The following is a 21,611-nucleotide window of genomic DNA, read 5'->3' as shown; positions in this document are numbered from 1 at the left end:
GCCAGTTCCTGTCATCGGAGAGAAGGATTTCTCTTAGATTTTAGATGTGGCTCCCATTCTCTGTGGCCATCACTGCTGCCACTGCCCTGGGTGTTCAGCTTCATGACTGTGTTACAGCAAATACTCGGCACCCAGGAAGGGACAAGAGACACACACTCGGGGAATCGGAAAAGACTGTTTATGTCACATCGGCACCAGCCCAGCAGAGTCACCTCCAAAGGCCAAGCCCTGAGTCGTGGTGCTGGCCTTCTTTTAAGCCTGGCTAGCTTCCAGGTACTTGGCAACACTCTATTGGCTGCACAGGGGGCACCATTGGTTGTGCTTCGCGGGCAGTTGGCTGGTGCAAGACGCAAGCAAGATTATAGAGGCCAAAAGCAGGCAAGGGGAGTATCCGGCCTCGGACATCTGGCGGGCCCTTTTTTATCTGCTTTTGCTGGCTTTCCTTCTCAACTGGAACTTGCCTCAGTGCACCCCCTACATTCTTTCCCCAGAGGGTCACCCCTACTGTTCCTCTGGCCAGACGGGGAGGGTTTTTTTCTCTTGAGGCTTTTTCCATTGGCCCTGCTGTGTGGCTCTGGGCACTGGTCTCTCCTGGAGCGCAAGTCAGGAGATACAGGAGGGGAAAAAAATGCAGAAAGCTCACCTCCATAGAGGTTGTCCTGTGAGTTCTGACGGCTTTCCTCAATTTGCCTGCTATCATTTATCTTTCCGGTATTTGTGCTAGGTGTTCTGCCCAGAGGTCTTGGTTATAATCAGTGAGAGAAACAGAGTGTGCTTATTTCATCGTAGCCAGACCCAGAGGCTGGAAGAGTGACTTTTCTTTCAGTGAACCTGAGAAGAGGAGAGGTCAGCCCTCGTGGCTTGGAAATGGAAGGATAAAGTAAAACAGTAAGACTGGGACCTAATCCCTAATCCTTGGGCAGGAGCTGGGGCAAGGGGTCTGTTAATTTTGAGCAGCGATTCCTTTAGGGAATCCACATCCATGATTGGGTATGGGTGGGGGGAGGGTGCCGTAAGTGGTTAGAACCTCTCAGAAAGCAAAGAGCCTGTGCAGCAAGGCTCATGGGAATGTCTGTCTGTCTGACTCACCACTTCCCATTATTTTTGGCATCGGAAGAACAACTCCGTACATGAGGAGGTCACTGCAATGGATGTTAGAGTATGATCAAAAGGCTTGGGAATGGACATGCTGTGTTTGATTTAATATCAAGTGGAAAAAATAGGAGATAAGAGATAAGACAGTTTGTACATTGTGTTTTATGTATTCTGTGACTATAACGGTGTAGGTAATAGGCCAGAGATGGACAGAGATGTATGAAAATTAATGTGATCATGGTAGGGAACCTAAAGCGTGTGAGATTATGGGTGTCTTAGTGTTTTTTTTTCAAACATTTACTTGGTGTTGTTCTGCTGACTTTTCCAATGTGGGAACATGTAGGAGAGTTCCTGGCCTGTTGCCTGATGGTTGTGCGGTTTTCCCATCTCATTGCTGTCATTTATTTGGGAAGGGCTTTCCTGATTGTCACTTCCCACTGACCCCTGATAAGGGGTCCTGTGTCCTGTTCCTGTATCCCTGTGTCCCCCCTCCTCCGGGTCCTGAGGGGACACTTGGCCATTAATGCTTCTTTGATTTTCAATCTTCTGTGGTAGGCATGAGCAAATGCGGGTAAGGGCAGTATATTCTCCTGCTCACTGATGTGTCCTCGATGCCTTCCTAGTGCCCAGACCAGGCTAGGTACCTCCTCTCCAGAAGCTAAATACTCAGGTCTACAAATGAAAGACGACACTCCACAGCTAAGATATCTTTTTGCACTTTATTTGGCTTTTATGTTCTTATGTTCTCAGGCACTTTTCTGCACCCACATATCACTTTCTCTCCATATCGACACCCACCGTCCAAATCTTTCAGCCAAACCAAAGCTGGGTAGTATGGTGCATTGCGTTGGAAGCCAACCAAAGGAGAAGCCCAGTGATAGAAGAGTATTCGGTAGGAAAGGAAACTCAGAACTCAGGTTTTGGCGAAGGCTGGCCTTGCCAGGAATGGTCAGGAAAGCCTGAGGGATTGTGGCTGAAAGGGTCTCAGGGGCATTGCTATGTGCAGAGCCCTTCCTCTCTGGCCCACTCCTACTGTGACATACTAAATTCAAGCACACACGTGCTAATTCACGTGCACTTTCATTTATATATGGGCATTCTGAACTTGTTTCAGTCTGCACGCAAGTACAGGGAATCGCCCAACCCACAGGGCCGGCATTTTCACAGCAGGCTGCAAACTGATCCAACCCAAACAGCCCTAGCACATAGACCTGGAAGAGTCCTCAAGCATATCTGCTCCGAAGCACTCCTCCCACAAGTGACACTTAGATTTCCGCAACAGCAGTCAAGACAAGCAATCACCCAACCTTCTCTTGAGCACTTTGCGTAATGCTGAACTCACCGTCTGTGATTAATTTAATGTGTCAACTTGCCTGGGTCTTGGGGGGCTTCAGATATTTGGTTAAACGTCATTTTGGACATGCCCGTGAGGGTACCTCCAGACAAGATTAGCATTTGAATTGGTGGTCTGTGTAAAGCAGACTGCTCTCCCCGATGTGGGTGGGCCTCAGCCAATCTGTCCAGGGCCTGAATAGAACACAGAGGGGCAGAGGAAAGGAGAATTTGCCCTCACACTTACACTGGTCTTCTGCCCTGTCTTTCCACCAAGCCTTGGTTTCACCTCAGAATCATTCTTGATATTGTTTTTTCAGTTGAGCAGAACTCAATCCGCAGTCACTGCCCCAGCTACTGGAAAGTTACTTCTCCCACGTTTTGAACCTCTTTATGTCTTCTGAGACACGTCTGATGCTCTGAGTTGAAGACAGTCTCATGGATGGGAGCCTTGAGCCCTGTGGGACACAGCCTGGATGATGGTGGGTTCGTATCAGCTTCTTGAGCCAGAGACCCACAAGGCCAAGCCAAAGACTGGTAACAGACGCTTGTTAGGACGTAAGAGAGTCTTTCCACTGAAGTCTGAAAACCTTCATCTAGGACCAAAGCCAAGGGTCCCTTGGGGTTTCAGGATCTGGGTTGAGGGCAGCTCAAGGCTGCTTATGGCACATCTGGCACCAGGACCTTGGTCTGTGCTTTTCGGCCCACTGCCATCTCTGGTCAGACTATATGGTTTTCCGGTGAGAAAGCCTTCAGATGCTATTTCCCCAATTTCATGTCGAAACCATGGGCTAAGTCATGAAGAGGACAGGCCATTGATCCATAAGAAAAATGAGGGGTCCACCTTCCAGAGAGTTTGGAGATAAGCTATGAATGAAACCCAAATGGTTGTGACGTTAGATTAGCAAAAGTTTATTTTTAAATACTTAATAATATTAACCGTGTAGGGAAACCTCTGGTTTCCTGAAATGGTGAGACTATCCGTTTAGACAATCCCATTTTTGACATAATTGTCCAGCGTGGAGGCGGAGTCTTGCTCGGGCCTTCTGGCCACCTTATTGTCGCTCACAGATGAGTCCGTGTTCTCCTCCGGAGGGTAGGCCTTGTTCCTTTTGGCAAATGCCTGGCTGATTTCTGCATGGGTTCTGTTTTTTGTCTCAGGCAGGACAAAATAGAAATAGATAGCACCTGTGAGGCAGATTGCAGCAAAAACCAGGAAACAGTAGGTGTCCAGACTTTTCTGTGGGAAGGAGAGACAAGGAACATCAAGGAGACAATCACAAATCTGGCTGTGAAACCATCTCTCAACAGATTTAAAAAAATTTTTTTTAAGTGTTTATTTCTGAGAGAGAGACAGAGCACAAGCTGTGGAGGGGCAGAGAGAGAGGGAGACTCAGAACCCGAAGCAGGCTCCAGGCGCTGAGCTGTCAGCACAGAGCCCGACACAGGGCTCGAATCCACGAACCATGAGATCATGACCTGAGTTGAAGTGGGACACTCAACCGACTGAGCCAGCCAGGTGCCTCTCTCAATGGATTTTTATGGCTCCCCATCCCTATATCAATATTCCTGGATGGCATACCAGGCCTGTGACATAGGCTCTATAGGCGAATGGTGCCTTAAGAAGCATCTGCAGGAGACATTCTCATATGAGCCATGAACACATCAGCTTCAAACCCCGGGACCCATGAAGAAATGCCAGTCTTCTGTTTTCTTTTTTGAAAACTAGGCATATAGAAACTAGTCATCATGAAAGCAACATGTCATACTTGCTGAAAGTTATTTTAAGTTCATATTTGCACACCTTGAATGAGGGTGCCTGAGGCTGGAGCCTACCACCTGAAGCCTGAAAGTCACCCGTGACAGCTCTGTCCCCTCAGCTGTCATGCGGGACCCATGCACTGAGTCCCAGCTGGATTTCTTCCTCAAACAGGTCCCCGGTGTCGCCTCCCCTGGCGTCCCCACTCCTGAAGTCCAGCCTGGGGGGCACCTGGGGCCATATGGGACCACCAGACTCTGCTCTTGTGGGAAGGCAGCCACAGATGAAGATACATAAATGGACGTGCGTGGCTGTGCTCCAGTAGAATTTCCTTACAGAACAATAAACCCTGTGGTGGGCAGGACTTCGTCAAACCCGGCCACGCCCAAGGGACAATTGCCTCTCGCTTTCTTCACCCACGTCCCCCATCCATGTGGCCTCTTCCCCATCTCTTCCCTGCAATGCAGCCCAGGGAGTCTTGCAAAAATGTATCTTGGTCATGCCAGCACCCTGCTTAAAACCTTGCAGCTGCCTCCCATCGCTCGTGGGACCCACTTCCTTGGCTCGCCCTGGGGTCACGAGATCTCCTCTCTGTGCCTCTTCCGCGCGGGCTTTGACACTCCCGTCTCCCACCCTTCTTCCGCTGACTCGGGGTCCCTGCACTTGCTAATCCCTCTTCCCTACACTGTCCACCTCCTCAGCTCCTGTCTCTCTCCTTCTCCAAGCACGTGCCCTGTCCCAGGCCAGGACCCTGTATTATCATCTCTCCTGGTTCTGTCCTCCTTCCCTGGACGTTGATGGTAACCGCATGGTTAGTAGTGTGGCTGCTTGATGAATGACTGTCTGCTGCTGGGCTGTCCGCTCCATGAGGCAGCAGCTCTGTGAGCAAAAATGTCTGGTTTTGCTCATCGCTGTGGCCCAGTGCTCAGGCCAGTGTGTGGGCAATGGTAGGTGCTCAGCGGATAATTTATGGAGTGAACAAATCAATCGATCTGTCACTCAGATTTCAATCTGAGAAATCAATCTGTCTCATAAGTTTCCCTGTTGCTGTGGACTTATGTGGCCCCCAAATTCGTATGTTGAATCCCTAACCCTCAATGTGACTATATTTGGAGATGGGACTTTTGGGAGGTAATTAAGGTGACATGAGGTCATAAGGGTGGGGTCCTAATCCCACAGGATGAGTGGCCTTAGAAGAAGGGGGAGAAAGAGAGCTCTCTTTCCCTCTGTGAGCACACAGAGGAAAAACCATGGGAGGCCACAGGGAGAAGGCAGCCGTCCGTGAGGCAGGAAGGGAGCCCTCACCAGAAACTGAGACAGACAGAGGTCCCGAGGTGCCCACCTGGAAAAGAAGATCCTTGGATGACATTGCCCTGGGCCCTAATCCTACAATTCCCATCTCTTTCAAAATGAAAGCTCTTTAAATACCTGCCTGCCCCTTTGTAGTTCTCTTTTCTGAGGCACTTCTACAGAACAGGCACACTGCAAGAGGACCTCGGGCCCCTCAGAAAACCCATTTTGCTAGCCCACCTTGCCGGGGCTGTGTGCCATCAGGAGGCTGGAAGCCAGAAGCTGGAAACAGGCTCCAGGGCCCAATTTACAATGGGGTTGCTCCTGCAAGGACCAGACCGGATCAGCCAGACCAGTCGGAGCCACGTGGGCCCGGGCCCGGGCCTTCGTTGCCCTTCCCCTCATCGTGATGCTCAAAATCACGCCTGGGGTGGAGATTTAACATGAAAATAAGGTGTGTTGTGTCAGCTGCACCTGTGCGTCCTGGCTCCTACGTGCTTGTACGTGCTCAGAAGGCACCCCTTCCCCGCCTCGGCCCCTCAACACCTTCCCCGGCCGTTGTCTGGGACGCAGCCTGGTGTCCCTCCTCCTAAGGCTGCCTCCCTCAGCCCGGGTGTGAACTTGCAATACTCACACCATCTTTGCCCCTTTCTACCCACGAGAGTCAAAGAGCCTGAGGTCGGTAACAAGACCGGATCAGCTGGGTCTGTGGTGTTTTGCGATGGCGGCCCGAGCTGACCAAAATACCACTGGCCCTGACATCCTATCGTTTTACGACTGGGAATAATTAGAAAACCTAGGTCTCTGCTTTGAAATGAAGCCCGTTTAATTGAAGCTTGTACAAATTCAAATATTTTCATTGCTCCTGGGAATGGTAAGTCAAGAAGAAAGGATTTTTATTTATTGAAACAATTTTTGTGTTTGAGAGAGAGGACACGCACAAGTGGGGGAGGGGCAGAGGGAAAGAGAGAGAGAGAAGCTCAAGCAGGCTCCGTGCTGAGCGACAGGGCTCGATCCATGGCCCTGGGATCATGACCTGAGCTGAAATCAAGAGTCGGACGCTCAACTGACTGAGCCACCCAGGTGCTCCAAGAAGAAAGGATATTTTAAATGACCAGTCGGTCCTTGCAACAGCCGTGTCAGCAGGACCACTGGCTCCTGCTGGGGACATGAGCTGGCCCCTGCCTGCAGCCGAGGGATGCTGCTGATATTAATACTGGCATCAGAACTGAGCCTCGTTTGTTGAGGATTCTGGGGCGAGACCTTGAGCCGAGACCTTTGCACTCAGGGAATGAAGCGTCTTGCCCAAGGCCTCCCGTTTTGTTGGCCTGAGCCTTAACCGCCTTGCAAACTGGCTCCTGGTGGCCAGGCATTGCAGCCGAGGCACACCCCGTCCCTCCAGGACCAGCTTCCTAAGCCACAGCTGGCTGATGCGTGTGGTAAGCTGTCTGAGCCTCTCGTGTCTGAAAACGCCTTTTCCCCTCTCTCATACGGGAAGGTACAGACTTCCGATTTCAAAGTAGTTTCCTCTCAAGCATTTGAAGACAGTGTTCCTTGCCCAACGGTAGTGGAATCTTGCTCAGGAGGAGGAGGATGTCCCCTGATTGTCATTTCTTTTCAGGTGATCTGAGTTTTCCCTATGGAACTTGGAGGGTTTTCTTTTTAACTCCAGTATTTTTTTTAATGTTTATTTATTTATTTTGAGAGAGACAGCATGCGCAGGGCAGGGGCAGAGAGAGGACAGAGGATCCCAAGCGGGCTTCCTGCTGTCAGCGCAGAACCCCAGGTGGGGCTCGATCTCACGAACTGTGAGATCAGGACCTGAGCTGAAATCCAGAGTTAGATGCTTAACCCGACTGAGCCCCCCAGGCTTAATAACAGTACGTTGACTGAGTGGATAAAGGAATGAAATCTGAGCACTTTCACGGACAAGCATGAAGGGACAAAGGTGATCCAGGTTAGATTGTCACGATGGGACCAAAATAGAATCCTTCTGCTCAGTGTCCACCTCGACCCGTGGGATGCTGGCTCACAGGTGATTCATACCAAGCTCCCGGGCGAGTCAGTGCTGGGCTGTCACTTAAGAACCGATGGGGAGTCAAGTGCCTTCCACCTGTACCTCCAGCTCTGCGGAGAGCTTAACAAGTCAAGGCTGCTCCACGGTTGGAGCGTTAGGATGTCTCTAGGGGAGGCCGGAAGGCAGCAGGGATCTTAGTGATATCTTACGCCTCTGCTGTGAGTGGTAGCTCCCAAGCCGCTGTCATATGTACCCTTCGGGTCTTGTTGGAATTGCTGCCTGACGGCATTTCAGCTCCACGTGCCCAGCCGGAAGCTGCATTTAAGGACCCTGTGGACGCCCCCGGCTTGCCCTTCCCTCCCTGGCAAGCCCGCTCTTCCCCACTGGTTCTCAGACACACGCTGCTATATTCCCTGGGCCAAGATGGACACCAGACTCACCTCTGACTGCTTCCCCGCTCTCTGCCTGTCTCTGCTACTAAGTCCTGATGACTTTACCCTGAAACATCCTTTTTCTTTTTTGTAAAAATACACACTTTTTTTTTTTTTAATCCAGAGAGAATTTACATAAAGTAACTTGCACAGATCTGAAGTGTAGAGTTCAACAAGGCTGGATAAAAACACTCTCCTGTGTAACTAACACCTACATCAAGACGCAGAACATTTCCACCACTCCAGAAAGTTCTTTGTGCCATTTTCTAGTCAGTGCCTCCTGTCTCCCAGCCACCTCCCTGCCGTCCCCAACACATAGAGTCAACCACCGTTCTGGTGTCTGTCATTGTACCCTCCATTTTTCCTGCCCCTGTCCCGGGCCACCAGGCAGCCAACGAGTTCTTTTAAAGTCACAAAATGAGGGGCACCTGGGTGGCTCAGTCAGTTGAGCATCTGACTTCGGCTCAGGTTCACGATCTCACAGTTGGTGGGTTTGAGCCCCATGTCGGGCTCTGTGCTGACAGTCCAGAGCCTGAAGCCTGCTTTGGATTCTGTGTCTCCCTCTTTCTCTGCCCCTCCCCTGCTCACACTCTGTCTCTCTCTCAAAAATTAATAAACATTAAAAAAAAAATTTAAAGTCACAAAATGGTTCTGTCTTAAAACCATGCAATGGCTTCCTAGAGTCCTTTGGAAAAACCCCAAATCCCTATCACGCCCTCAGTACCTGGGCAGATCCGGCCTCCACCCCCCTCCCCGCCCTTACAACTACCTGTGATGCCCTACATCCCTCAGCTGCCTGCTCTGGGCCTGCGCAGGGCCTCTGCCAGCCTCTTCCTGCTCCCCACCACCCTTGCCCCCACTGACTCCCTCAACCTCAGCTTGAAAGGTCCCTGCACTGGTCAGCCCAGTTAAGCCCCACTTTACCCCCTTCCATGAAGCCCAAACTTACACCTGATCCCACAAGGATCATGTCTATTCTCTCTGAAATGTTAGGGCAGGATTGTGCCCCAATGTCGGTGCCAGTGGAGAAGGAGCAAGTGAAAGGTTGTCTCCTCCTCCCTCTAGACCCAAGGATATCAGCTGGAGCCTCCAGAGAGGCGAGGGGGCAGTTTTATTTGCTTTCAGATCCCACGATCCTGGGTCCGCATCAGCTTCCTCCTCACGCTGAATAGGCATTTGGGATATGACCCGATACTTTTCAAGTTGAAAAGAACCATTTTCCCGCTTCCAGATTTTACTGAACTCAAATGAAATTTTATAACTCCTGTGGAGTCAAGCAGGTGTACAATTGCAGGCAATCTTCTCCAAACCAGAAAATACTGGTGCCGACGGCAGAGGCTGCTTGTTCTGCAGGCTTTTATAACCAACGGCCCAAGGGACACACTGATGCTGACCGTAGCAGAGGCCCAAGGAAAAGGCAGCCTTTGGCTAAGGACATGGAAACAGAGAGTGATACTAATGCCCCCACGGGTCAAGGCAGCCCATGCCATCTGCGCATATCTAGAACACTCTGCAGGAAGGGGCGGGGTGGGTGGCAGAGAAGGGGGAAGAGGGAAGAAGGCAACAAGCCATCCTGGACGGCTCAGCGAGTTCGGGGCAGTGTAAGCTTCCAGCGCTCACTATGAATTGCTCTTTCTTTTCTCCTCTTCCCAAGTGACCCTAGGACCACACGGCAGGAAGCAACCTTTATGGTACTAATAATGACCACGATGGCAACTGGTCCTGACTGTCCACGGGCAGACACTGTGCTCAAGACCTGACTTCACCTCTGATTGATTCGGGAGCCCTGCTGCAAAACTGGGGCAATTCTTTCGTTGCACGGACATAAAAATGACGGCAATCAAAGTTGGACAGATTTGACCGGCATGGGCTTCACCTAACTGCTGATGGGCATGGTTAGGATTCAAGTCACGGTCGGGATTCAAGGTCAGGCCGTCTGACCTCAAAGTCCGTACGGTCTTTCCAGTGTCTCATTTATATCTAAGGTAGTGCCAGGCAAATCGGGGCAATAGGAACAACAGACAGCTACGGCAGCCACCATTCACCAGGCTGGTCTGTACTGGAGATGGTCCTGACCATCAGGCTGGGAGTCCCCAGACACAGAGCCTGACTCTGGGGTGTCAGTGCAAGTGACCCAGGGGGCAAGTGTCTCGGGCTGCTCAGAACCAAGTGGTTCTCCGGGAGGTGAGACTTACGGGGACAGTCCTGTTGTGGGTTGGATTGTGTCCCCCAAAAGGTATGGTGAAATCCTCACCCCGGGGCCTGTGAATGTGGTGCTGTTTGGAAACTGCCTTTGCAGAGGTAATCAAGTTAAGGTGAGGTCATACGAGACCACGGTGGGCCTCCAATCCGATCACTGGTGTCCTTACAGAAACAGGCCTGGAGACACACACGAAGGAGGAAGGCCCCGTGCCCAGGGAGGCAGAGACTGGGGTAATTAGTGCAGCTACAAGCTGAGGAGCACTGAAAACCTCCAGCAGCTCGGAGAAGGCATGGGACACGCCCTTCCCTCACAGCTTTCAGGAGGAAGCAGCCCTCCTCGCCTCCTGACTGTGTGCTTCTAGCTTCTGGCACCGCGCGAGAATAAATTTCTATTGTCACAAACTGCTAAGTCTGTGGTACTTGGTGATGGCCGCTCTGGAACCCGAGATAGGAGGGGACGTGTCCAGCTGGAACTCAGTGCTTCTTGGGGCCTCTGGGAGACACGGAGCACACAGCAGAGTTGCCCCCACACAGACAAGGAGGGGGAAGCTGAGTATTCACCCACACCCTCGCTGGCTGTGGGCCGCCCCGACCGTCTGCCTGCTCCTCCCACAGGCTGAGAGCGAGCCCCACATGGGGGGTGGGGGTGGGGGCGGGATGACGACAGGATTCTCAGAGTTGTTTGTAGAGGAGAAGGTCAGGGTGAGTGGGTGTGGGCGGGGCCCCAGCAACAGCTGTCCCACAACCACAGTTCACGAGTCCTCATCCCAGCCAAAGGAGGTGACATCACCTCTGGCCAGGTACTGTGGGCACTTCCCTTGTGTGAACTCACTCAGCCCTCCTGTGACCCACGGGGTCCATTCGTAGATGGGGAGGTCAGGGCAGGCCAGTGATCCCAGCCCCGGCGGCCCCCAGTGCCTGCTCTGAACCTCTACAGGCTCTGTGCTCCGTTGGTGAATGAGAGTGAGGGATTTCCCATTTTAGAGATGGGGAAACTGAGGCTTGGAGCAGTCAAGGACCTAGCCCAGGGCCCCCCTGCTTAATGCATGTGGTAGTGAAGTTTTGGGCCACGTTGCTGTCTGAGGCCATGCTGGCTCTGATGTTTGCTTTCTGGGGTAGCTCCTTGCAGGTCCCTGCTCGGCAGCTGGGATATATTTACCACTGACATGTGTTGGGAAACATGAAAAACTCAAGATGTCTTGAAAAACCGCACTTGGGGGCTGGTATGGGCTGCACTGTGTCTACCGCCAGGATTCACAGAAGTCCTAACCCCCCGCACCTCAGAATGTGGCTGTTTGTGGAGGTAGGGTCTTTAAAGAGGGGATCAAGCTATAGTGAAGTTGGATGGTGGGCCCTGACCCAATGTGCCGGGTGTCCTTAGAAGAGGAGACTGGAACACAGACACACACACAGAGGGACGGCCACGTGAAGACACGAGGACAAGATGGCCGTCCACACATCGAGGAGAGAGGCCTCAGATGCCATCAACATTGCCAAGACCTTATCTTGGACTTCCAGCTTCCAGAACTGTCTGTTGCTTAAGCCCCCGACCCTGTCTGGTTGTGGCAGCCAGGCAGACTAAGACAGATACTCCTGTGGCTGCGATGGTTTCCGGAAGGGTGGTGGGACAGAACTGGTCGTTTGTGGAGTCCGCAGCGGAGAAGGACCCACATGCGAGGGTCAGGGTGGTGGGGGGTGCGAACCTGAACGTGTAAGTCCTGCATTTGTCTAGTGTAGTCATCATGGCCAACAGCAGCCCCAGGGCCCGGCCTCTGCCCTGGCAAGCTCCTGTCCTCCTTGCCTTCCCTGTCCCGGGTCAGGGGGCCCACCTTTCACAGAATCTAAATGTGGTCACCTGGCCAGGGTCTCCATCAGGGTGACCACAAAGGCCGTTCACCTTGAGTCAATGCTCACACCTTGCACGTTTCCTGAATGGTACCCCAAACCTAGAGACCCTGGAGACATCCTGGCTGGCAGGAGCTCTGCTTCCAGAGCAAAAAGAGCATTAAAAATACCCACGGGCATAAGGAAATGCTCATAATATCATGGCATTTGAGAAAAGCAAAAGAACAAAAAAATTGGTTCCAATTTTTATAAATATGAAAAATTACATAGGAAGGAAACAGTGTCATTAACCCATTAACATGGCTGGTTTCACCGCTTTACAGTTTCTACAGTGAGCCTGAATCATTTATAATTAGAATCCCCTCATAACTTTACAGGAAACAAGGAAGGAGGAGGAGGAGAAGGGAAGGAAGGGGGAAGGGGGAGGAGGAGGAATAAACAGAAGGAAAAGAAGGAGAGGAAGAGGAAAAGGAAGATGAACAACTCTGTCAGTGACTGTCCCCAACAGAGAACTAGCCCTTGTGTTCTGCCCTCTTAGACGGACTCACTCAGTGGCCCTCAAACACTGGCTGAGTGAATGAACCCTACAAGGGCTGTGTTAGGAATCCTGAGAAAATGTACGTAAACCATCTGGTCTGGTGCTTGGCACAGAAAAAGCAGCAAGATGCCCAGTGAAATGTTGATACTATGGGAATAATTCATTAATTTGATGTGTTGCTACAGTGCCCCAAGGGGCAAGGCGAGGGGCTGATACGTCCTCAGCCTCTCTGCTGCCCTCCCTTGCCTGGTGGTGAGTTACAATTACTGTGTGTCAGCTTAATTACTAGCGATCCCCTCCTTTTCCTTCTGTCACCCCTTCCAGCTCCACTCCGCCCCCAGGAACAGGCTGAGTTCACACACTACTCTCCTGACCTACCCTTGCTGCTGGCCTGTGCAATGCTCCTCTCTTGTTTGTGTTTGTTTCTTCCCTCCTTAGCCTCACTGCTGCTCTCATTCCTCTGCCCTGCTGTGCCCTTCTCCTACCTCTGGACAAACTCCTGTGTGAGTGTTTGATAAATGTCCTTGAGCGGACCTGTCCTTCTCTACCCCCATCCTCTATCTTTCCATCAGTCTGTATGTCTATTGTCTATCGAGCTATCAATCTATCCCTCTTTTAAATTTTTTTTTCAAGTTATTCATTTTTGAGAGTGAGAGAGACAGAGTGTGAGCAGGGGGGAGGCAGAGAGAAAGGGAGACATGGAACCCGAAGCAGGCTCCAGATTCTGAGCTGCCAGCACAGAGCCCAACGTGGGGCTCGAAGTCACGGACCGCAAGATCATGACCTGAGCTGAAATCGGATGCTTAACCGACTGAGCCACCCAGGTGCCCCTCTATCAATCTATCTCTAATCTCTCTTTATCTTTGTGCAATTCGTAGTGTTGTTATATGTGTGTTTATGTAAATTTATGTAACTTACATAAATGGTATCTGGCTACAGCCTTCATTCTGCACTTGAGCTCTCTCAGCACCGGGTTTAGGTCTGTACACGCCGCGGATAAAGATCTAGCTCACTGCTTCTCACTGCAGAGGAAATGTCATGTGCCTCTGCTAGTCCTGTATTGACGCTTTCCCGGAGGACAGTGCCCAGGTTACTTGTACCTCCTCATCACCATGGACAGCGCTACAGTTACTGTTCTTGGGCATCTACCCTACGGACCTTTGCAAAAATTTCCCTGGGATACATAATTAGGGGTGGAAATTGGGGTTAACAACTGGTTCCACTGGTGCACGAGCGTGTGCCCATTCCCGTGATGTCTTTGCCAACACTTGGTAATTCTCCAGATTCGTAATTTTGATAATTAGACAAATACCCACGTTTCTCCTTCTGTGAATTGTCCTTTCTCATTCTCTACTTACCTCCCCAGTGGGACTCCTGCCTTCACTGTTGACCTGCAGGACTTCCTTAGTATTCCAGCCATCAATCCCCTGCCCGAGCTGTTCCTCACAGGGCTGACGTCCTTCCTTTTGTTATCACCAAATCCGTCCCCTTTCTCTGCATTGTTTGTGCTTTTAGGGGTCTTGTCCTTCCCTGTCTGGGTCTCACAGATACCTTCCTACTTTGTCTTCTGTTTCATTTTTCGTTTTACTTTCCACATTTGGCTCTTGAATCCATCTGGAGTCATTTTTCACATCTTCTCTATTTATTCCCTGCCTTCTCTCTCTTCTTTTTTAATTTTTTTTTAAGTTTGAAAGTTCTTGCTTAACCAAAGGGCTCAACAGGTAAAATAAAAATATTTAGAAATTACTGATCTACAAAATACCCTCTCTATGAATAGGAAGGAAAGGAGGACTTGATATATTTTTTAAGATTCTGCTGTGCTGAATTTCTGACTGTGAGGTTTGCATCACAGCCACGGACATCCTTCCCAGGGCCAGACTGATGATTGACCAGGACTTCCACTAATTGGGACGACCAAGAATGGGAAAGAGCTGCACTGAACTGTAAGGGTCAGGCTTTAGGAGGAAAGAAGTTCTGGCTGTAACATGGCCCTTCTCCTCTGAATAAAGTCTTCATGGTCCCCTCCTGAGGAGGCCAACAGCCTTGTTTAAAGTATAGAGATCTTGCAACAATGTGGGTGGAACTGGAGGGTATTATGCCAAGTGAAATCAGTCAGAGAAAGATAGATATCATATGTTCTCACTCATATGTGGAAGTTGAGAAACTTAACAGAAGACCATGGGGGAAGGGCAAGAAAAAAGATACAGAGTTACAAACAAAGAGGAAGGCAAACCATAAGAGACTTTTAAATACAGAGAAGAAACTGAGGGTTGATGGGGGTGGGGAGCTGGGGGGGGGTGGTGGGGAAAATGGGAGATGGGCATTGAGGAGGGCACTAGTTGGGATGAGCACTGGGGGTTTTGTGTAAGGGACGAGTCACGGGAATCTACTCCCGGAGCCAAGAACACACCGTATACACTGTATGTTAGCTACCTTGACGATAAATTATATTACAATTTTTTTTTTAATTATTGGAGTAAAAGAAAATAAAAATAGATCGTAGAGATCTTTCTGGGACCAGTTCAGAGGCATCTGGGCTATGAGCACAACTCGGAAGGCTGTGCTGCTAGTCGGCTGACACTGGCTGTCACTGCAGGGGATGAAAAACGAGGGTGTGTGAGCTACCCTGTCACCTGCTTAGCTGGCTGCCCAGTCAGGTGCTGCCTTGTGCGTGATCCCCTTCCCCCTCGGGGAAGTGGACCCACTCTCTTCCTGACTGATCCCTCCCCTGCCCATCATCCTGGCCCAAGTGTGAGCACGGCTTCTCCTGCAGACGACAGGAAATCCCAGCCACCAGGCCTCCCTGCCTACAATATGCCCCCTCCAGTCCAGCCCCCACACAGCCAGAAGGGTCTTCTCGAAACACAAATCCAACTGCTCATCCCACTGCTACCTTAGTATCCTTCACTGTTTCCTCAGCACCCACATCAGGTGTTCTCACGCAGGGCTACGCATTAGGATCACATAGGAAAATACTGATAATGCCGCCCCCTCCCCCACCGACTCAGAATCTCAATGATCCTACGCATCGTCATTTATCTTAAACTCCCCCCAGGTGAACCTCGTGTGATTCCAGGGCTGCGCACCTGTCATCTAGATGATCAAGTGCAAATTCCCTAACAGAGTGTTCAAGTCCAGTAGGATCAAGTATATGATCGAGTCCATATAGGAGCGTCCAGTCTGTCTCCTGTTCCTGGGCACTTCCAGGCTCTTTTGTAATCTGCCAGGAGCCCTGCCACCCCAGAACTGGCACCCCATGCTGCCTCCTGGGCGTCTCAGGATGATCCTGTGCTCAGTCGGGGGGGGGGGGGGCAGGAGGCAAGGACTCAGCACCACGCCTGGCTGGCTTCTGGGTAGCCCCCGATAAGTGACCAGGTTCTGCTTCCCAAACCCACCCCCACTTCCTGTGGTCAGCCGCACAATGGCCCCCAAAGATATCCAGGCCCCGATAACCTGGGAACGTTGTCTTACGTGGCCAAAGGGAATTTGCAGATATGATTAAGATTCTGAGATGGGCAGATGATCCTGGATCATCTAGGTGGACCCCACCTGCAATCGCAGTGTTCTTTTAAGAGGGACGCAGAGGCAGGTATGACATGGAAGGTGAAGGCCAAGGGACCGCTGTAGCAAGATGCTCCCCTGCTGGCTTTGCAGGTGGATGAAGGGCCTGGGAGCCAAGGGATGCAGCTGAGAAAGGCAAGGCGGCATCTCAGGGGCCTCCGGATAGAGCATGGCCCTGCCCACAGCTTCACATTAGCCCAGGGAAACTGATCTAGACTTCTGGCCTCCAGAACTGCAGAGAAGACACTTCTCTTGTTTTAAGCCTCCTCACCCCCACTTGTGGTATTTGTTACAGCGGCCCTAAGAGACACATACACACCTCATCCCTCAATTCTGGGGTTCCATCTTGCTGCCTGCAGCCCCCTCGGGCCCCCTCGAGGCCCACCTCCTCAAACTCATTGGCCAGCCTGCCCCTGTCATCTCTGTCACGGCCTGTTCCTGCTGTGACCGATCAAGCCTAATGCCTTCTAAGAATCCCAGGATGTAATCTCACGGTGGCCCAGTGAGCAGGTCCTGTGATTCCCCTCAATATGCACATGAGGAACAGAGGCCTGGAGAAACCCAGGAATCCGCCGCAGGCCACACAGCTTATGGGGAGCAGAGTGGGGACTTCAGCCCAGGCCCTCTGACTATAAAAATCCTGAACCCTCAGCCGCAGTCTCCGTGTTTATCGAGTGCTACAAACAGAACTCCTAAAACGATCACTGTCCTCCCGGGCAGCAACAAAGGACGTATAACGTAACTGGCTCGGCCTCAGTCAGCACTGGAGAGGCACAGCCCTTGGCTGGGACTCTCGCTGGCGGGGAGCCCAGGACCACGCAGTGATGAGACAGGTCTGCCCTGCAGGCTGCACAGAACCTGGACGCGGGGAGAGCTGGATGCAGGATTTCTCTGGTCAGCAAGGGGAACGGGTGTGCTCACCCCAATCACTGGCTTCTCCCCAAGTCACTCTACACAAAATAATGCGCTTAGGGAATTTTATATGAACAGGGCCGTATTTAGAGCCCCTGGAAGCGTCATGTTCAAGGCTGGCTTAGCACTTCTCGCCCTCTGGATGGGAGAGGCCAGGCAAGATTTGTGACTCTCTCGGGGACGCTATACAGTGAAGTGGTTAAGGATGCACAACCCGGGAGCTGCTTCAATCCCACTTCTGCTGTTGGTGAGCTGGGCCACCCTGGCTAAGTGACTTAACCTTTCTGTGTACTGGTTTCTCATCTGTGAAATGGGGCCATAATGGCACTCGCCTCACAGAGCGCTTGTGGGATTGAGTGGATTACGACGTGCAAGTGCCTGGAATAGAACCAGGTGCATGGTCATCGCTCAATCAATGTTGACTATGTTGTCAGTCTTGGTGGTTTCCCACTGGATTAGTTTCCTGTGCCAGATGCAACAAATTACCAAAAGTTTGGTGGCTTAAAAGAACAGAAATGTGTTCTCTCATAGTTCTGGAGGCCAGAAGCCCCACATCAGTATCACTGGGCTGAAATCATTTCCTCTGGAGGCTCTCGGGGAGAATCTGCTCCCCATCTCCCTCAGCTCCGGGAGCCGCTGGCGCTCCTTGCTTGTGGTCTCATCACTCCAATCTGCCTCTGTGGTCACGTTTCATACGTTGCTTCTGTGTCGAATGTCCTTCTCAAAGGCACCCCTGAGATGCCGCTGGGCCCACCCCAGGATCATCTCCCTGTCTCAAGATCCTTAACTCTGTCACTTCTAGGGAGACAGCTTTTCCATACAGGATAACATTACAGGTTCCAGGGAGTAGGATCTGGCATCTTTGGGGGCTGTTACCCACCACACCTGTGTTTATAGCCCTAGCTCCCTTCTGATTCGCACCAGGGCCGGGCTGGAAACTGCCTGCCGAGACCAGGAGACTTTGGCTTGTGTCCCGAACCTGCCTGTTAACAGCTGAATGACCGAGGACAAACCACAGAGGTGGCCCAGCGCCAGCCTCTCCCCACGGGAGACGGCACTCCGTAAGCTATACACGTGGGAGGGGTGAAGGGACAATCCCATGAGTATCCCCTCCCCCGCTTCTGCTTCCAGGGAACCCAGCCCACGGCAGTGTGGTATCTCGTGTTAGTCACACAGCAAACCTGTGGACTATCACAAATCTGAGACCTGACGAGGGAGGGGATCTAGGGGATGCGCTGTTACGGGGGCTTGACACAGGGTCACGGTTTTAGGGTTCTTTGTGGCTTGACTACAAGGTGCCTCCACTTTTGTCACCCCCACCACGCGAGCCAGGTCTGTGGCAGGTGAGTGGGAGTTCCCACGGCCGATGCCAGGGTGAGGGGGACACTCATTACTGAGGGGTGGCCACCCCCAGCAAAGGCCACCCTGCTGCCCAAGGAAGAGGGGAGTCTATCCATCAAGGCTGGAGGCAGCAGTGTGGCAAGGCTATGTCCACAGTTCTTATGCCAGACATACAGCTCAGCGTTTAACCTGGAGTCAAGTCCTCATTTATATCTGGACCCCAAAGTTTGAACTTGATATCTAGGGTCTCTCGTGAGTGGGGCCAAACCTTCCTGCCCAGCCCTTCTCCAATAACACCCCTTCTACATCCCCCGATACCCCCCGCTTCAGCTCCTTAGGACCACTTGGTACCTCAGAATACAGGACTTGTTTCCACGGCTCTGAGCCTCGGCTCCTGCCGTGGACTCTGCCTGGAAGGCCCTTCTCCTCTGCCACCACGGATCTAACTGCCGCTTACGCTCCAAAGCTGAGCTCGTGCCCCTCCTGTGAGACGTCTCCCCGGGCAGACTCCTGCCGTGGGAATGACCGCCCCCCTCGTGAGAGCCGCTGCAAGTTTGTGCACTCTGTGGGCACGGGCTCCGCTCTGCCTGGTGGGACCACCCCTGGGTCCACATCTGCCTCCTCTCCCACAGCCGACAGCCACCCCAGCTTAGAGCCCCCAGCGGCCGTGCAGGTCTTATCGGTGTGTCCCCACACCCCACCAGTGCTTGGCATTGTTGTAGGTACTCGGCAAGGGTTCGAGGAATGAGTGAGTGAGTGCATGAATGAGTGAATGAACATGTGCATTTTGAAATCTAAATGGTTTTTGGTGGGGTGACCCAGAGGGGCTAGACAGGGTTAGGTTTGAACGTTGGCCCTACTCTTTCGTAACAGTGTGATCATACACACCCAGTGTGTCTTGTGCCCTCGGGTGACACATGTCACCTCCCACTCAGCCATCGTTTGGTCATGGCCAGGCCTTGTGCCATACGTCTCGATACAACACAGCTTAGTGTCTGGCCTGCAGCCACTGGTCGCCTTGTTCTGGAAAGACACAGACGTCCACACACTCATGGACCCGCCATCTTGGCCAGTACAAGGGGATGATGGGGTCACTCTCCTCCAGGGACCCTGAGAGCCCTGTTTCCAGACGGCTCCAAGTGAAGGTCTGGCGACTGCCTGGCAGAGATGTGGTAATGGCCCTGGCGTGTTCACTGAGGGCTCCCTTCCTTCCCCGTCACCCCTCAATTCCTCCTTCACGCAGTCCCTGGTAGCTCACATAGCCCGTCAGCTTTTCACGACCCTGCTGCACTGACCCAGCGGGCTGCTGCAGAGATGGCTCTCCTCCTTGGCTCCCCCAGACCACCTACCCATGTCCCTTGTGTGGCTGTGGACATTGCCAGGCAAGGTCAAGGTCAGGTGGTCTCTGATGTGGGAGCCACACATCTCTCCAGCTCTAGCCCCAAAATGCCAAAGGCAATGACAAGATCTGAGCCCAACACCTCTCAGGGAACGGGTCAGAGACCTGCCTGCTGGGTCCTCCCCAGCCACTCGTCTTTCTGTGAAGCGCCCCCCACCCCAACTCCTTTTTGCCTTGCCCCAAACCCTGAAACCTCAGCCCGTAAGGAATGGTGCCCACAACTCTCCTGTGACTCCTGTGCCCTTGACACGTCTGAGAGGAGACTGCTGCTCTAGATATTCAAAGACAGACATGCAGACTTGTGTCATTTCTGCGGGGGGGGGGGGCCCTCAGCTCTGTGGGCGGGTGGCATCCTTCTTGGACCTGAGTCCTTACCTGGGCCCTGGCCTTATTCCCCTGCTCTGGGCTGGGCTCTGAGTGGCCCTCGGGCTGACTTGCTCTGCAAAATGTGGCACACGAGATCATACCGGTGGTGTGAACGGATGCATTTTTAATCACGGTGACAGCACGCTCGGGGAGGGGATCCTCTAACCACTGAGAGTCCTGGCTTACTTTGCCCTCAGATGCTCTAGTCCCTCACACAGGGTGACCCAGGATGAGCTGTGGCCCCAGAAACCTCTCAGGCTCCCGGGCGCCCAGCTGGAAGCGAGCCAGTTAGAATGAACGTGATCCCCTAAATTAGTGGTCAAGGCTATCAAAAACTGGGTAACGGTGAATGGAGTTTGACACACACCAAAGCCCTGTGGGTAGAGGAAGGGCACGTGGGGCTGACATCCACGGGTGGGACCATATTCTTCCTCCCATTGGTACGGGACCTTCAAGTGTCCTGAGCCTGCTGAGTCTGACTTTCCTCCTCCAAGGGTGGGCAATGGCCATCATTATGGAAGGACAGATTTTTGGCTCTTCCCCTCTGGACACAAGGCACTTTGCATTTCCCCTGGGGCGAACCGTGTGACTGAGGCTTTCACTCAAGGGCACTTGCGTGGTGGCAGCCCACATCACTGCCGGGCGAGGCCTTAGTGGACAGGTGTGAGACCCGTCACCTGCAGGGGCTGTTGCTGCAGAGGGCAGAAGCCTGAATCGGAAAGTTCTGGGGCAGGATCTCCAGTCCCCCCACCCCCCCGCTCCCCCAACGAACACCTAGCATGAACAAGACACGGTCCTGGGTGCTTTAAAGCCCCTGAGACTTGGGCACCGTTTCTTCCTGCAGCAAACCCAAACCATCCTGGCTGACATGTGGGGGCAGTGAGACCTAGCGTGCCATGGCGTGACTGCGCGCGTGACCTGCTCTGTCGTGGTCGCTGTCCTCTCCTGCACCCCTTCCCTGACAAAAGTCACCCAGCTGAGTAGGCCGAACCAGCAGGTGCTTCAGGAACCCGGCACAAGCCTGGCCCGTACACACCGAGTTCCTGGCAGCATCTCGAGGGACAGGCAGCACTATGTCTCTGCTGGGAGAAGCTGTGGACGGGTTATGATTCGCCAGACGAGTGACATGAAATAAAGGTCAGATGGATCCGATCAGTTGGAGACCCCTCTGAGGTGCGTGCCTGCGTGTGCACGTGTGCACGTGTGCATGTGCATATTTAAACGTAAATTAACTCCTTGGGCCCAGCTCGAACGCACTTGTAGGAAGGAATCCCCTGCCGTATAACCAAGGGCTCCTTCGTCCCCTTGTCTCACAGGCGAGGACGAGGGACTGGGCTCAAGTCCTGCTCTGTCATTTCCCAGGGGAGGACCTTGGGGAGTGGCCGCATCTCCCTGAGCTCTGGTCCACTGGTCCGCACGAGGGAGACACGAAGGCACGACCTCCCGGCACTGACAGGGGTTGACTGGGGCCTGGCACCCAGCAAGTGCTCAGCAAACACCGGTGTTCCAGAAGTGCCTCTGTG

At 52.5% G+C, this 21,611-nt stretch overlaps 1 protein-coding gene across 7 annotated transcripts in view; it reads right to left on the bottom strand.

Annotated features, from left to right (window-relative positions):
- The window catches only part of SLC2A9 (solute carrier family 2 member 9), a 262,594-nt gene that overhangs the window by 7,494 nt on the left and 233,489 nt on the right, over positions 1–21,611 (bottom strand). For 4 of the 7 annotated variants that reach the window (XM_025921820.2, XM_086705450.1, XM_086705451.1 and 1 more), the window contains one exon: positions 1,801–3,667. The exons of 2 other annotated variants lie outside the window; for them this stretch is intronic. In XM_025921820.2, the coding sequence (XP_025777605.1) occupies positions 3,413–3,667 (255 nt within the window). In that variant the 3' untranslated portion in view covers positions 1,801–3,412. Of the gene's footprint in view, positions 1–1,800; positions 3,668–21,611 lie in introns of those variants that run through there. One more of the 7 variants, XR_015250598.1, reaches the window with a different exon arrangement.

This window comes from Puma concolor, chromosome B1 (genome assembly GCF_028749965.1).
Source record: "Puma concolor isolate L17-30 chromosome B1, mPumCon1.1.hap2, whole genome shotgun sequence".
Taxonomy (NCBI): Eukaryota; Metazoa; Chordata; class Mammalia; order Carnivora; family Felidae; genus Puma; species Puma concolor.
The sequence above is the reverse complement of the archived record's forward strand: the minus strand, read 5'-3'. Positions and strand labels throughout refer to the sequence as shown.